At 41.8% G+C, this 14,449-nt stretch overlaps 1 protein-coding gene across 5 annotated transcripts in view; it reads left to right on the top strand.

Annotated features, from left to right (window-relative positions):
• The window catches only part of CAMTA1 (calmodulin binding transcription activator 1), a 2,097,701-nt gene that overhangs the window by 1,707,997 nt on the left and 375,255 nt on the right, over positions 1 to 14,449 (top strand). For 4 of the 5 annotated variants that reach the window (XM_075328219.1, XM_075328218.1, XM_075328222.1 and 1 more), the window contains exon 7: positions 13,443 to 13,583. The exons of the other annotated variant lie outside the window; for it this stretch is intronic. In XM_075328219.1, the coding sequence (XP_075184334.1) occupies positions 13,443 to 13,583 (141 nt within the window). The remainder of the gene's footprint in view (positions 1 to 13,442; positions 13,584 to 14,449) is intronic. 5 annotated transcript variants of the gene reach the window in all.

The following is a 14,449-nucleotide window of genomic DNA, read 5'->3' as shown; positions in this document are numbered from 1 at the left end:
GTTACCTTGTGTGGGAAGGTGTTGTGCAGGGGCCTATTTGTGACTACCTGGCCTGGCCAGGGCGTCACATTATTCATTGCTTTTGGGGCTGTGCACATGTCCGTGTATTTCTGTGTAATTAGTAGTCCACACAAAATTATAGAGACATGTCCGATTTTGATCTGAATAATGGATCAAACTAGTCAATGCAAGACTATGGATGCTGGGGAAAAACTCACCCTCACGCCATCCATGTGCTGTCCATTTTTCACAACTTGATAAAAGAAACTTGAGAAACTTAAGTTACCCAGAAATTTCTTCATCATTTCTTTAAAAGAATCCCAGGCCCTTTTCTCAACAGCTTTCATTTTTGTTTCAAACACATCGTCCTTCAAGAGTTTCCGAAAATCCGGACCCACAAAAATGCCTTTCTTCAGTTTTGCTTTGTACAGTCCCTAAAACTGGGCACACTTGTCCTTAAAAGTCTCTCCCTATTTCAGTAGGGCTTTGGCAAATTGTTCCATCAGTCCAAGCTTAATGTGGAGTGGTGGCTTGAGAACTTTAGTTGTATCAATTAACTTTTCTGCAACTATGTTCTTGAGTCCAGGTTGCAAAGATCTTCTTGTTGGCCAACTTTTTTGCCTCCAGTGATGGGTTTTATCCTTGCTGTCCCATTCACACAAAAAGGCATGGGTACTTTGTGTATCCTCCTTGCTGCCCAAGGACCAAAGAGAGAACTTTCAGATCACAACTAGTGATGAGCAAGCATGCTCGGCACTGCTCGATACTCAATTGAGCATCGGATTATTGCAACCTTCTGCTCTGTGGCCTCCCTTCTAACAGTCTCGCACCCCTACAATCTATTCTAAACTATGCTGCCCGGCTAATCCACCTGTCCCCCCACTACTCCCCGACCTCTCCTCTCTGCCTATCCCTTCACTGTCTTCCCATTGCCCAACGCCTCCAGTTCAAAACCCTAACCATGACCTACAAAGCCATCCACAACCTGTCTCCTCCCTACATCTCTGACCTAGTCTCCCGGTACTTACCTGCACGTAACCTTCGATCCTCACAAGATCTCCTTCTCTGCTCCCCTCTCATCTCCTCTTCCCACCATCGCATCCAACATTTCTCCTGTGCCTCCCCCATACTCTGGAATGGTCTGCCACAACACATCAGACTCTCGCCTACCTTGATGAGCTTCAAAAGGAACCTGAAGACCCACCTCTTCCGACAAGCCTACAACCTGCCGTAACCCTCAGTCTGATGCAGCGCCGCACAATCAGCTCTACCCTCACCTACTGTATCCTCACCTATCCCTTGTAGACTGTGAGCCTTCGCGGGCAGGGACCTCTATCCTCCTGTACCAGTCTGTGCCTTGTATTGTTTATGATTATTGTACTTGTCCCTATTATGTATACCCCTTTCACATGTAAAGCGCCATGGAATAGATGGTGCTATAATAATAAATAATAATAATAATGATAATAATAATCAGGGTGCTCGAGATGCTTGCTACTCAATCAAGTATCTTGTGGGAGCTCGACATGCTCGACTCCCTGCCCAGTCTATTACTCTCTCCCCAACCCTGCTTGGGTGGTCTTCCGGAAAAATGCTCCAGATTCCCATTGACATCCATTAGGCTTGGTACGCGAGTCAAGCATGTCTGAGTGCATTCCACCTTGTCAAATCGAATAGCAAATACCCTAGCATTTGAGTGATTGCTCATTACTAATCACCAAACATTGACCATCCTTGATTCTTGAAGTTACATTTCTTGAGACTAAATTCTAAATTCTCATATCTTTCCTTCAAGTGCACAGAATGCCCTACAGGCAGTACAAGCATACTTGATCCCATTGTGCACTAGCAGCTTTCAGACTTTTTTTGATGAATCGATAGAGTCTCCACTCGCTGACTTTGTACTCAATTTTTAATTTTTCAGCCCAGGAACATCACTGCAATACACCATAGCACCGTCTTGAGAAAAATATGGAAGGAATTCCTTTTTTCTGCTTCTGTACCATGAAAAAAAGGTAGCAGGAGCTGGCAGGTTCTTTTCTTTTAGTCTAGATATAGAGCCTAAAAGTTCTGCAGAATTTTTAGGAAGGTCAAAGTCCCTGACTAAATCATTTCATTGGAGCTGTTAAAAAAGCTGTGGCTCGTTGGGACTAGCATGAATATCTTCCTTAGGCTAGAGTCACACTTGTGAGTGACTCGCATCGCATCACCTGACACGGCCTGCCGCGCTCTGGACAGGAGCATCTCAGATGCATGTATTTCTATGCAGCAAACTTGTTCCTGTCCGGCGAGAAGCAGGCCGTGCCGAATATACAAGCACAGTGGCATACCTCCCAACTTTTGAAGAACAGGTAGCGGGACAAAGCATGCGGTGCACGCAGCATCAAATTTTGGCCATGCCTCTACCCACACCCCAACAGACCCGGACAGCTGCCGAAAAAAAGCAGCATTTATGCTACGTGTGAACACAGCCTCAGTGATACATTTTTATTACTTTTTTATGGGTTTTAATAGAGAAAAATTACATTATTCGATTTTTTTTAATTATTTTTAGTATTTCTATTAGAAGAAAAACATTTTTTCCTCTCCTTCTAGAATACAGGACATAGAGTTGCTGTTCTGTACATTGGAGCTCTGTGCATTGTGTAATTAGAGGCTGCAATGCAATCTTACCCGATTTACTGGGTGAAAATCATAAAGAAGTGATGCACTCACCTGATCGGGTTGTGCCAGTCACAACTCCTTCAATGGCATAAGTGAGTGCCTAAGCGGTCCAGCAGCAGCCCTGTTGCACAAGTAGATCATCAAGAGGGAACTGGAGGAAAAACAGGTTTTTCGCCGCGCTTGAAGACCACGAACATCAGTGTCAAACAAACAATTATTTTATTTCATTCCTACGCGTTTCGGAGACCCCAACTGTCTCCTTCTTCAGGGAAAGGAAGTTTGACACTGATGTTCGTGGTCTTCAAGCACGGCGAAAAACCTGTTTAGTTCCCTCTTGATGATCTACATGCTGTATTATAGAAGAATTATCTAATATAAACAATGAGGTGCCATGCCGAGGCACCATACAATGCCACACAACGTGTCTATAGCTGCACACATACAGGACTGCCATACACAAGACCTAGCGGTCCGCAAACCCCTCTATGTGGATTGTCATTTTAGAGGTTTATTGTATCAGCATCAATGTATTGTGCAGTATAAATCAAATAATAATTACCATTTATTCATCCGTAAGAAATAACTTATTCTACATTCAGTAAATGTACAAAATGATAGTAAGGATATGAGTCGAGTCCATTTTTGTAAGTTTTCCATCAACTTTCTCTGTCTCTCCTTCTACGCTGGAAATATGTATCACCTAATCTTAAATGAATTTAGATAATTTCATAGCAAGTAGCACTTGACATTGAAAAATGACATTACCAGCACATAAATTATCATTTCCATGATTCATTAACCCTCTTTTACCAGGAGGATAATGGGCTGTCATGCTGCACTGTCAGGCAGTTCTCTGCAGTATCAAAAGGGCATAATGAAATATTATTCATGGACACAAAAGTAAAAACTGTGACGACAATTTTGATAAACCTTTCAGCAGGGGCCGAGAGGAGGCACACATTTCTAGGAACAAAAATATTAGTATGAAACCTGTGGAAGATCCAGACCGGGACATGGTGGTGGTCCTTTCTTCACTGCTAATAGAACCGTCCACAACAGCAGAAGGTCCATGGTTTGCAGACCACGGCCAAGGCAACTTACGAATCTCAGAACTGAATTAGTGGGGTATAAGCTCTAATAATATAATAGTTTGCAGTTTATTAAAGGGATTTTGGATAATATTGTACTATTGTTGTTATTATAGGGTGTGTGTCATGTGCATAAGGACAGACTCAGAGTCAGTTTTCTCATTTACCATCCGAGACCATGCACTTTAAATATAGTTTTTTTCTTCAGGTACATTTAGGGTTAATTCCTTCACTGGTGCAGCAGCAGACTTGCTCAGCTGTCAGCACTTAATCACTTCTGTCCTGGATATAAGCCCTCTGCTTCCTGGGTATTGTGCTGGTTATTCTATCCAGTTAGGAGCTAGCCTGGGAGCAGAGAGGATGTGGTGGTTGCTGCTGTGCAGTTTGTGCATGTTGAGTGTTTTTGTTCTACCGCCTTTCCCTTATTATTCCTCACCCGTATTTCCTTGATTGTTCCTGGTGAAGGTTTTTGTGTGTATGAGGTTCTTTGTTACCCCCGTCTGTCGTCTGTTGTTCTGTGTTGGTGAGCTGTTGGGCTCTGTCCGGGTCAATCCCCTGGGTGGTGGGGACACAGTTGTTGGGGCCTGGACAGGAGACATGGTCACGTTGGAGGCTCGACCTTGACTACCATTAAGTCTACCATCAGAGTAAGAGACAGCTCAGGGTCCCTAGACGTAGGGTCAGCCTAGGAACCCTGTACCCTTCTATCCCCCCATATCTCCCCGTTACAGTGGGCAGAAAATAGCAAACACATCAATCAATATTCATCCTCCCTAACGGTACATTCCCACAATCCATACATGCTGTGTCCTTCCCCTGTGGAGACACGAGTGTTGTTTCAGAAGAACACAGTAGCCCGTGCCCATGATCAGGGTTTGGGGCGCTGCAGACTTTAGCTTTGTTCTCCCTGCTTCATTTGCCCTGTGGTGGTGCTGTAGGGTAATTAAACACTTGATCCAGGGGTCTTCTGCAGATTTTATCTGTTTGATGGAGGAACCTTAAGGGGGTGTTACACGGTACGATAAATCTAACGATATGTCGTCGGGGTCACGGATTCCGTGACGCACATCCGACATCATTAGAGATATCGTAGCGTGTGACAGCTACGAGTGACTGTGAACGAGCAAAAATACTCACCTTATCATTGCTCATTGACACATCGTTCATTTTCATAATATCGGTGACATTCCTGGACGTAGGTTGTTCGTCGTTCCTGAGGCAGCACACATCGCTCCGTGTGACACCCAAGGAATGACGAACACAGCTTACCTGCGTCCTCCGGCAACGAGGAAGGAAGGAGGTGGGCGGGATGTTACGTCCCGCTCATCTCCGCCCCTCCGCTTCTATTGGGCGGCCGCTGAGTGACGTCACTGTGATGCCGAACGTCCCTCCCCCTTCAGGAAGAGGATGTTCGCCAGTCACAGCGAGGTCGTTCGGGAGGTAAGTGTGTGTGACGGGGGTTACTGACTTTGTGCGACACGGGCAACAAATTGCCCGTAACGCACAAACGAGGGGAGCGAGTGCGATCGCACATGCGATCACGCGATAAATTGATGTGTGTAACGGGGCCTTTAGATGGTAATCCCAGTCAGATACACTTGCGATTCCGATGCTTGCCCATATGGAGTAATCTTATAGTAGTGATTGGACATTTAAGATATTCATTATATTGTAGTTATTCATTAATAAGCCTTAGTTACATTAGATAAAAAAATGACAACTTTTTGAAAGCAGAAATCACTTCTCATCACCAATTCTTCATGGCCACTAAAGACAGAGGAAAAATTTACGACAAAATACACTACAAAGTCATAGTTGAGGATACGTATAATTGCAATTTTTGGCAAAGGTGGAGTAATTGCTTCCACCAAATCATTTTCTTTGTTATATGTATTTTTTTAACTCTTTTGATGTAAAAGATTGGGTGTCATAAAAAGTCATGAAGTATACCAAATTCCTTTATAAAACATTTTGCCACCAGATGTGGTGTAAGAAAAAAACGAGTAAGATGACTATCTGCACTCACAATCCTGCGATAGTATTCATAGAACATTAAAGGGAATCAGTCACCAGGATTTTGACATCTAATCTGATAGCAGAATAATGTAGAGATAGAGACACTGATTACAGCGACGTGTCATTTACTTGGCTGCTTGCTCTAGTTTTGATAAAATAATTGTTTTACCAACAGGAAATTATTACTAGAGAACTAGTAAGCCTGCTGCCTTGTTATCCTGCATGCTCATGAGCTCTGTATAACCCCGCTCTATTGCCAGAGTGTGCAGATGATCAGCATGCAGCCAAACACAAGGGTAACAATGGAAATAGCATAGAAGAAAGGCACTGGCAATAGGAAGAGGGGGGAAGGGAAACCTCTTATAACTCACCTGAGTCCGTACTCTGCAGTCACTAGCATCCCTATACGGATTCTTCTCCCAGTTACCATCACATTCCTGAGCTCTTGCTTGCTCTAAACTCACCCTGGCTAGTGGGAAGGCTGGCTAGAACACTAGTCTCACCACTGCAATAATACAACACAAGATAAGGGAGACAAAGGTAAAGTAGACACAAAAAAGAAAATACTCCAAGTTCCTCCAATGCAGCTAAACACCACAGCTGCAATACTCATGACTCTTTAGCTTCTTCCAGAGACAGGATCCTTCTAAAATGGTCAGCGTAGAATGATAATCTCTAACTGGCATCAGATGATAAGAAACGTGTCTTTTTACAGTTAAATGGAGTGAACACAAAAGAGCTGCACCTGATATTTAGGCTACAAAGGATAGCCAGATAGAAAAGAGTCCCAGACTTTCCAGAGGACTCCCCAGAATGGGACACACTCATGACACCTGCCCACAACACTGATTGACAGCATTCTGCCTATGCACAGAGTACACAGAAAGCTGCCAATCAGTGGTGTAGAGGTGTGGTTATGCAAAGCTCAGCAATCATACAACTGGCTAATCTGCAGCAGATAAAACAGGGACTTTATCAAAATTACAGCAAGCAGCCCAGTAAGTGGCACATGACTGGAATAAGAGTCTGTCTCTATATTATGCTATTTTGAGATGAGGAAGCAAAAACCTGCTGACCGATTCCCGTTATTTGTAACCACCAGAAGAGTGGCTATGCTTTCTTCTACCAATGGTACAAATTCAGTTCCCTGGCCAGTACAATCCCTGCATTATGCACTATATGGCATGAATACTGTACATTTTATACACTCACTGCCCGGTAATGAACAGATTTATTCTGATTCCATACTTATATTCATGACCTCAATAAATAATTAGGTTATTTTCCAACCTTTGTTCACAAAGAAGTCAACTCCTGGGCAGTTATGTATATCAGCTCGTCTGTGGCGCTGGTGACAGCCGGGATTATGTGGAGGTTACACAGGATCAATGATGACAGGGACAAATGCAGACAGGATAGAAAAGTGGAGATCCCAGTAGTCTGGAGACTAATGACAATGAGGTTGCGAGTGTGTTCCAGCTGTCAGGGGTCAAGGAGGTAGCAGAACATGGCAGGCCCACTGGAACGACGACAACAATTCCACTGGCTTCAGACTGCAGGGTACATGCTCGTATGACAGAACTGTGGGAAGAAAATGGGAATGTAAAACATTAGATTTTTGCATAAAGCAAATTTTAAAGGTAAATGTTCAAAATGTAAAAAAAATAAATAAAAAAAATATATATATATTTTTTTAATTTACAATTGTTTATAGCTTGAGAATGATCACTTTTGGATATGTCATTAAAAATGGGGCATCCTAATCCCACTGATTCCCGCGAAGGCATCATCAGTATAAGGACGTCGGATGACGTGTTCCTCCATTCTAGAGCTGTATTTTCTCCTGGCATCACTACTGGTGGACACCCACAACCATCTCCCAAAAAATTGATACATTTTGGTTTTTATGTTTACGGAAGTACTAACCCTGTTCTAAGGTAGCAAAAAAGCCTTTTCGGAAGATACTGTACTAGAGGTCCCGGTTCATTGTTCCTGACTGATGCTGCTTTCCATGGGGTCTTAAAGGGGTTGGCCACTACCTGGATAACCCCTTCTCAATCTGAGTGTTTGCCCCCATTAAAATAAAAACAGTTATACTCACCTCTGATGCCGGCGCCCATCCAGCAGTGTCGGTACTCTCTCTCCTGGGGCCCACATCACGTTGTTACATCATAAGAGCTCCACGACCAACCACCACCGGATTTCCTCTCCCTGCTTTGGGACATACCAAACATATGCCTGGACATGAGGAGAGAGAGGCCGGCGCTGATTGGACTGGCCACCGAGTGTTCCCTATTACCATGGAAGGTGGCAGCAGGTACACATGCTGGTAAGCAACCGGCAGAGGGCAGCTCCAAGGGATCTGTGGTACCCCGGCAGCTGGCGCCATGAACAACAGCAGCAGATAGAATAGTGGGTTTGTCCGGAATGGATGGATACGGCAGCAGCAACGAGCGTGGATACTTGCAGTGGCTTGTATAGTAGCAGACAACCGACGTAGGTGGTCAAAGCAGCACCAGCAGATAAGGAGTGCACTGTCAAGACAAAACAATCACTGATCGCGGGGAGACCAGCCAGAGAAAACACTGCTGGCAGCCAGCGAGGCGCTCAACACAGTGAAATCCTAGGTGCATTGCCCCCTGGGAAGTATGCAAATCAAATAGGTCCGTGGAGCCTCTGCTAGGAGTGCACTGTAACAGAGGTACAAATCAGCAGCAGAAGGTAGCACAATATCAGCAGCAGCACTGAGGACTTGAGAACTAGCAACATCACTAACTTGTTGCCAATGCACCTCCCTTAAGGTGAAGGTGCCTTAAATACCTGACACCCCTCAGCTGACCTGAGAGGCATTTCCAGGTCAGCGTGTACTGGCCCTTTAAAAAAAGGGACGTAACCATGCACGCGCACTTCAGGCAGAACCAGAAAGCCTGTGAGGTGAACACAGACTCGGAGTCTTGCAGTATGGACCAGGGACGGGGCAGCCACCGCAGGACGACCATGCATGTGAGAAACCGATGTCCCTGCCGGGGGAAGGTGGCAAGAGAGCACGAAGACGCTGATATGGGCGTAACACAAACACTGTTAACAAAGGGGTTATCCAAGTAGTGGACAACCCCTTTAATAACAGAATATGGCAAAAAGTGTTTTTGATAAAGTAACAATTAAATTGAAGTCTATGGCCACCTTTACAAGTATTTGCTGCAAAGCATCTAAAGAAAAAATAAATAAATAAAAAACAAGTAACCTTGCAAATAGCAAGGGCGTAATAAAATTTTGACACAACCTGAGCCAGGTCAATTTTTCATTGTTGCTTTCTCGTTTTTTCCTCCCATTTTTCTAAAAGCCATAACTTTTATATTTTTCTGTTAACATAGCCATATGAGAGCTTCTTTTTGTAAGACAAGTTGTAACTTTTGTACTGAGAAATGGGGGAAAGAAATCCAAATATGGTCAAATTGTTAAAAAAAAGCAAAAAAAAAAAGCAATTCTGCCATGTTTTTTCGCATTTTTTTATGACATTTAGTAAAAGTGACCCAGAAATATGATTATCCTGGTTAGTAAAATTACGGTGATGCCAAAAAAGTTTTTTTCTGTAGTCTAAGGTGTATATTCCATTGATACCATTTTGAGGTACATTGAACGTATTGATCACTTTTTATTGCATTTTTTGGGGTGAACTGTGGTGACATAAATAACAAAAATCTGACATTTAGATTTCTTTTTTTCAGCGATCAACATATGTTTTAAATTAAATAAATAACTCAATTACTAAATAATAAAGTTAAATAATTTTATATTTTGATAGACTGGAATTTTATAAACACCGTAATACCAACTATATTCTTTATTATTATTTGTTATTTCTTTATTTTAAAACTGGGGAAAAAGAGTTGTGATATAAATGTTTATTTTTTTTATTTATATATATATATATATATATATATATATATATATATATATATATATATAATACAATTAAAAAAGTACACAACAAGGATCCTCAGTTTTAGGTAAGTAGTACCGTACACCAGATTAAATCAGTACTTATGATATGTGTGAAGCACTAGTGTATATGGTATGAATGACCATCTATATTAAACATAACTGTAATGTAGCACTATAGTTACATAGTTCAATAAAGTGCAAGAAATCATGCAATTACAGTTTAAATGGTTATGTAATTAAGGTTAAACCCAGGGGACGTCCTGATGAAGAGGTGAAACGCGCGTAGGGACTGTTTTGCTGTTGTACCGTCACTTACACTGGTTAGTATGGTTAACCCTTACTTTACTTTTTGATCTACTGCCTTGAGTGTGATAGAAGGTTACTAGTTCATACTGATCTATGTGGATGTAATCAACTTTATTGTGAGTGCCTTGTCACATGCACAGTTGGTCTTACTGGGTTTAACCTTAATTACATAACCATTTAAACTGTAATTGCATGATTTCTTGCACTTTATTGAACTATGTAACTATAGTGCTACATTACAGTTATGTTTAATATAGATGGTCATTCATACCATATACACTAGTGCTTCACACATATCATAAGTACTGATTTAATCTGGTGTACGGTACTACTTACCTAAAACTGAGGATCCTTGTTGTGTACTTTTTTAATTGTATCAATAAAAATGGTGTTTTTAATGAATTGGAGTCATACCACTCTTCTTTGGGTTTATTAAATATTATTGTGGTAACCAGTAATTAATATTTAGGTCTGTGCAGTGATCTATTCATAATATATATATATATATATATATATATATATATATATATATATATAATTATTTTAATTACATTTTTTGTGCCATTAGGTGACTGTAATCTGTGATACCATAGTATTTCAGTAGACAGCGTAAATTGCACTCTCCTTTGAAGCTCAATCTATAGATGAACTTCACAGGAGTACCAAGATGGCTGCCATGATAACCCATTGGTGCCCCCTCAATCGCGTTGCAGTGAGCCAGTGAGCGCCTGCACCGACGATCCTGCTATTTAAATGCTGCTATCAGTGATTGAGAGCAGCATTTACATGAACAGCAGCAATCTTAATTAAGGGACTTCTGTAGTAAGATGCACCTAATTCATTAAGAGGGGCTCACTATTTAATGTAGTAGGCATATCTTACCACTGCCATGTGCCTTTGCCAGTAAGTTACTCCAGTGCTGACTGGAGTACATATTTTAAGTCATTTCTACCATAAAAGGGGATTTGTCACAATAGTTTTGGTACCCTGAGACCAGCATGAAATAGAGACAGAAACCCTGATTCCAGTGATGTATCACTTACTGGGCTACTTGCTGCAGTTTAGATCAAATCACAGTTTTTTCTGCTGCAGATCTAACAGTTCTTTGAATGCTGAGCTCTGTATAACCCCGCCCACACCAAGATTGGCAGCTTACTGTGTATACTGTGCATAGGCAGAAAGCTGTCAATCAGTAGTGGGGTGGGGTTATGCTGAGCTCATGAATATGGAGAACTACATGGCAACAGGTTTACTAGGACTCTGGTGATAGTATCCTGCTGATAAAACAGTGATTATATCAATTTACAGCAAGTAGTCCAGTAAAGCCATGTTCCCACAGCAGTATTTTGGTCAGTATTTTACATATTTTTATTGTTCCTTTTCTCTGGTTATTCCACTCCTAATTTTGGCTAACAATTAATAATGTATAAATACTGTAGGTGACACATCGCTGGATTCAGAGTCACATCATTTGGTTATTGTTATTTGAAAATCGTTATAAAAAAAATGACATCTGAAATTTGATGAGGTATATATATATATATATATATATATATATATATATATATGGAGTGCAGAAGAAATAGTGTCACTCCGGTCCTGGAGCCCGAGGGCCCCTCTGCCACATATGAAGGCCCCCAGTGTTATACATGGCACATGGTAGGTCCAGGGCTCCGCCGCACAGTCTGATTGGTATCTATAGAAGCTGCCTTATACAGGGGGTGCAGAAGTAGATATACAGTGTAAGGCTTCATTCACACATCTGTGTTGCGCGTACCTCTTATATCCATCTTTTTCACGGATACTACATGCCCCCATCATAATCTATGGTGATCTTCACATGTCTGTGTTTTTGCATGGACCGTGTGTTTTTTTTCTGACCACACAGATTAAAGAGGACCAGCCACCAGGATTTTCCTATATAAACTAAAGCCAGTGCTATACTGGTGCTATCATGCTGATTCTATACATAGCTTTAGTTGTGAGATCAGATGTATACTTTCTGAAATACAGGCAAGTAAAGTTTGTGAAATGCACTGTTATTTGATTGATAGGTGCAATGGAATATCTAATAGGTGGGTCGGGTTTTGCTAGTTATTCTTGTCCCTGCCTGCTGCCTGTCCTTCCTCCCTCCTTCTTCCTCCTGTAATAGAGAACAGAAACAGGGGGAGGAAGGACAGGCAGACAGGGGCGGGAATAACTAGCAAAACCCGACCCACCTATTAGATATTCTGTTGCACCTATCAATCAAGTAACAGTGCATTTCACAAACTTTACTTGCCTACATTTCAGAAAGTATACATCTGATCTCACAACTAAAGGCATGTATAGAATCAGCATGATAGCACCAGTATAGCACTGGCTTTAGTTTATATAGGAAAATCCTGGTGGTTGGTCCTCTTTAAAAGGGCCAATATGAGTCTCTGCATCCATGAAAAGCCCGTACAGCACCACGGATGGCATTAGTGTGCCATATATGTGCTGTGTACATATTTCACTTTGCAAAGGATAGGAGAACCTTTTTCATTTGTTTATTTCTTTATCCATCTGTGAAAAAAACTGATAACATTGATGGTAAAGACGGAGGCATGGATGACACTGGAATCATTCCTTCAAATACATATTTAAAAACAGACGTGTGAATGATGCATAAATAATAATTGCCTTATAATCATGATATTATGACCAGTGCATGGTTTTGTTGAAAATTCTTTGATAACTCCCCAAACGAAAAACTCTTCCTGAGCCCCCTTCACACGTCAGTGATTCCAGTACGCATGATGCCATTTTTATATGTACCGTAGACAGGACATACACCGACTCATTAAGATCAATGGGTCAGTGTTTTCACATGGACCGTGTATCCGTATGGAGCACATGCATGTCCGTGTGTTCCGCACGTAGACTAATCCGTTTTTCTCCGGCAGCACTGATGTCACAGTTACCGGAGAAAACGTGTCTTTGAGATAAAATTAATTTCTATACTCATCTGTCTCCAGCGCTGCTGTCTTTGGGGCTGCTGTCACTTGCTTCCGGGCCCGCTCATTATGCTCATGAATAATCACTGCAGCAGCAACGGAGACAGCAGCACCACGGAAGTGAGTAAAAAGTTCCTGATCTCCGCGTGCTATCATGGATAGCACACGGTGAACACACATGTGCCAAAATCACGGCACACAGAGGGCCATACGCACTGGTCAACTGGATATTGTCTACTTATCCGATGATAGTACTAAAAAGTAATATGAACAGACACTGTACGCCTACATATGCACCCCCTGTATTCCATGGTTCTCTTGACTATTGTTTCTGCCTACAATTAGCTGCTTGCATTGCTTACACTGTAAGAGAGACAATGAAACAAAAAAAAACATAAAAAAATTAAGTTGTTTCTGACTTTGGCCTCCAATATTCTCTCCACAGTTCACGGTATTAAGTGGACGTGCAGCAATGGAAACAGCAGTTCAGGGTTTTCTGTGGAGCACCTTGTTCAGCAGATACTCGACAGTCACCAGAGCAAACCTCAACCTCGGACGCACAACTGTCTCTGCACTGGCAACTTAGGTAACTATAGAGCTCTAACACAGGGCGCTCACTATTAGCCATTGTTTAATAATGTCACCAGCCATTCTCACCAGAAGGCTTATTTTATTAATGTGGAGCTGAGAGTGCAATGGGGTTTATCTAATACCACCGTGCAAAAAGTCTTAACCCATAGCAAACAATCCGTCCGTAAGACGCAGCTAAGGATTGGTTGTCGACATTTGGGTTACGGTACATTGATGACATCTGCACCCTGTGATTAAATAAACTCAAACTTAAAAGTTTAAAAAAAACTTTGAAATTGCCAAAATTCTCAATGACGTGCCCAAAGGACATTGCCTGGGGTGCCAGAGTAGCGACAATTGTGCGCAAACTAAACAATTACTGCAATCATTAAGAATTTGCTGGAATATATCATGGATTTGCAAGCGACGCAAGAAGATCTTTATGTTCTTACCTTTTGCAACACTTGCAAACTCATTTTTTTCCAGATTAAAAATATTATATATTGACATTTTTATATATGAATGTCAGCATGTTGCATGGGTTCAGACTATCTGTAGGGAAATTCTGTGTTATAAGGAAAGCCCATTCTAGGGTGAGTTTTTCTAACTGTACTTGTTGATCTGAAAGGCACTTAAAACCTGCTCTAAATTCTTCTCATATATCCAAAGCAGGAGGGTAAGCAAAGGTAAGAGACTCCTGTTCTATAAAATCATAGGGAGCCCTCATCAATAATGTCTTAAAGTCAGGGTAGACATAGGTCTTTATCAGTGGTGGAACTAGAGTGCTAAATTTGGACCTGACCCCCCCGTCCCCGCCCTCCCTGGGTACAGAATAATTATGCTGACACTTGGCTCTGAACCCCAGCACCCAGCTTTCCCATA

Source organism: Anomaloglossus baeobatrachus, chromosome 11, assembly GCF_048569485.1.
Source record: "Anomaloglossus baeobatrachus isolate aAnoBae1 chromosome 11, aAnoBae1.hap1, whole genome shotgun sequence".
Taxonomy (NCBI): domain Eukaryota; kingdom Metazoa; phylum Chordata; class Amphibia; order Anura; family Aromobatidae; genus Anomaloglossus; species Anomaloglossus baeobatrachus.
This window is presented reverse-complemented; position numbering and strand designations above follow the sequence as displayed.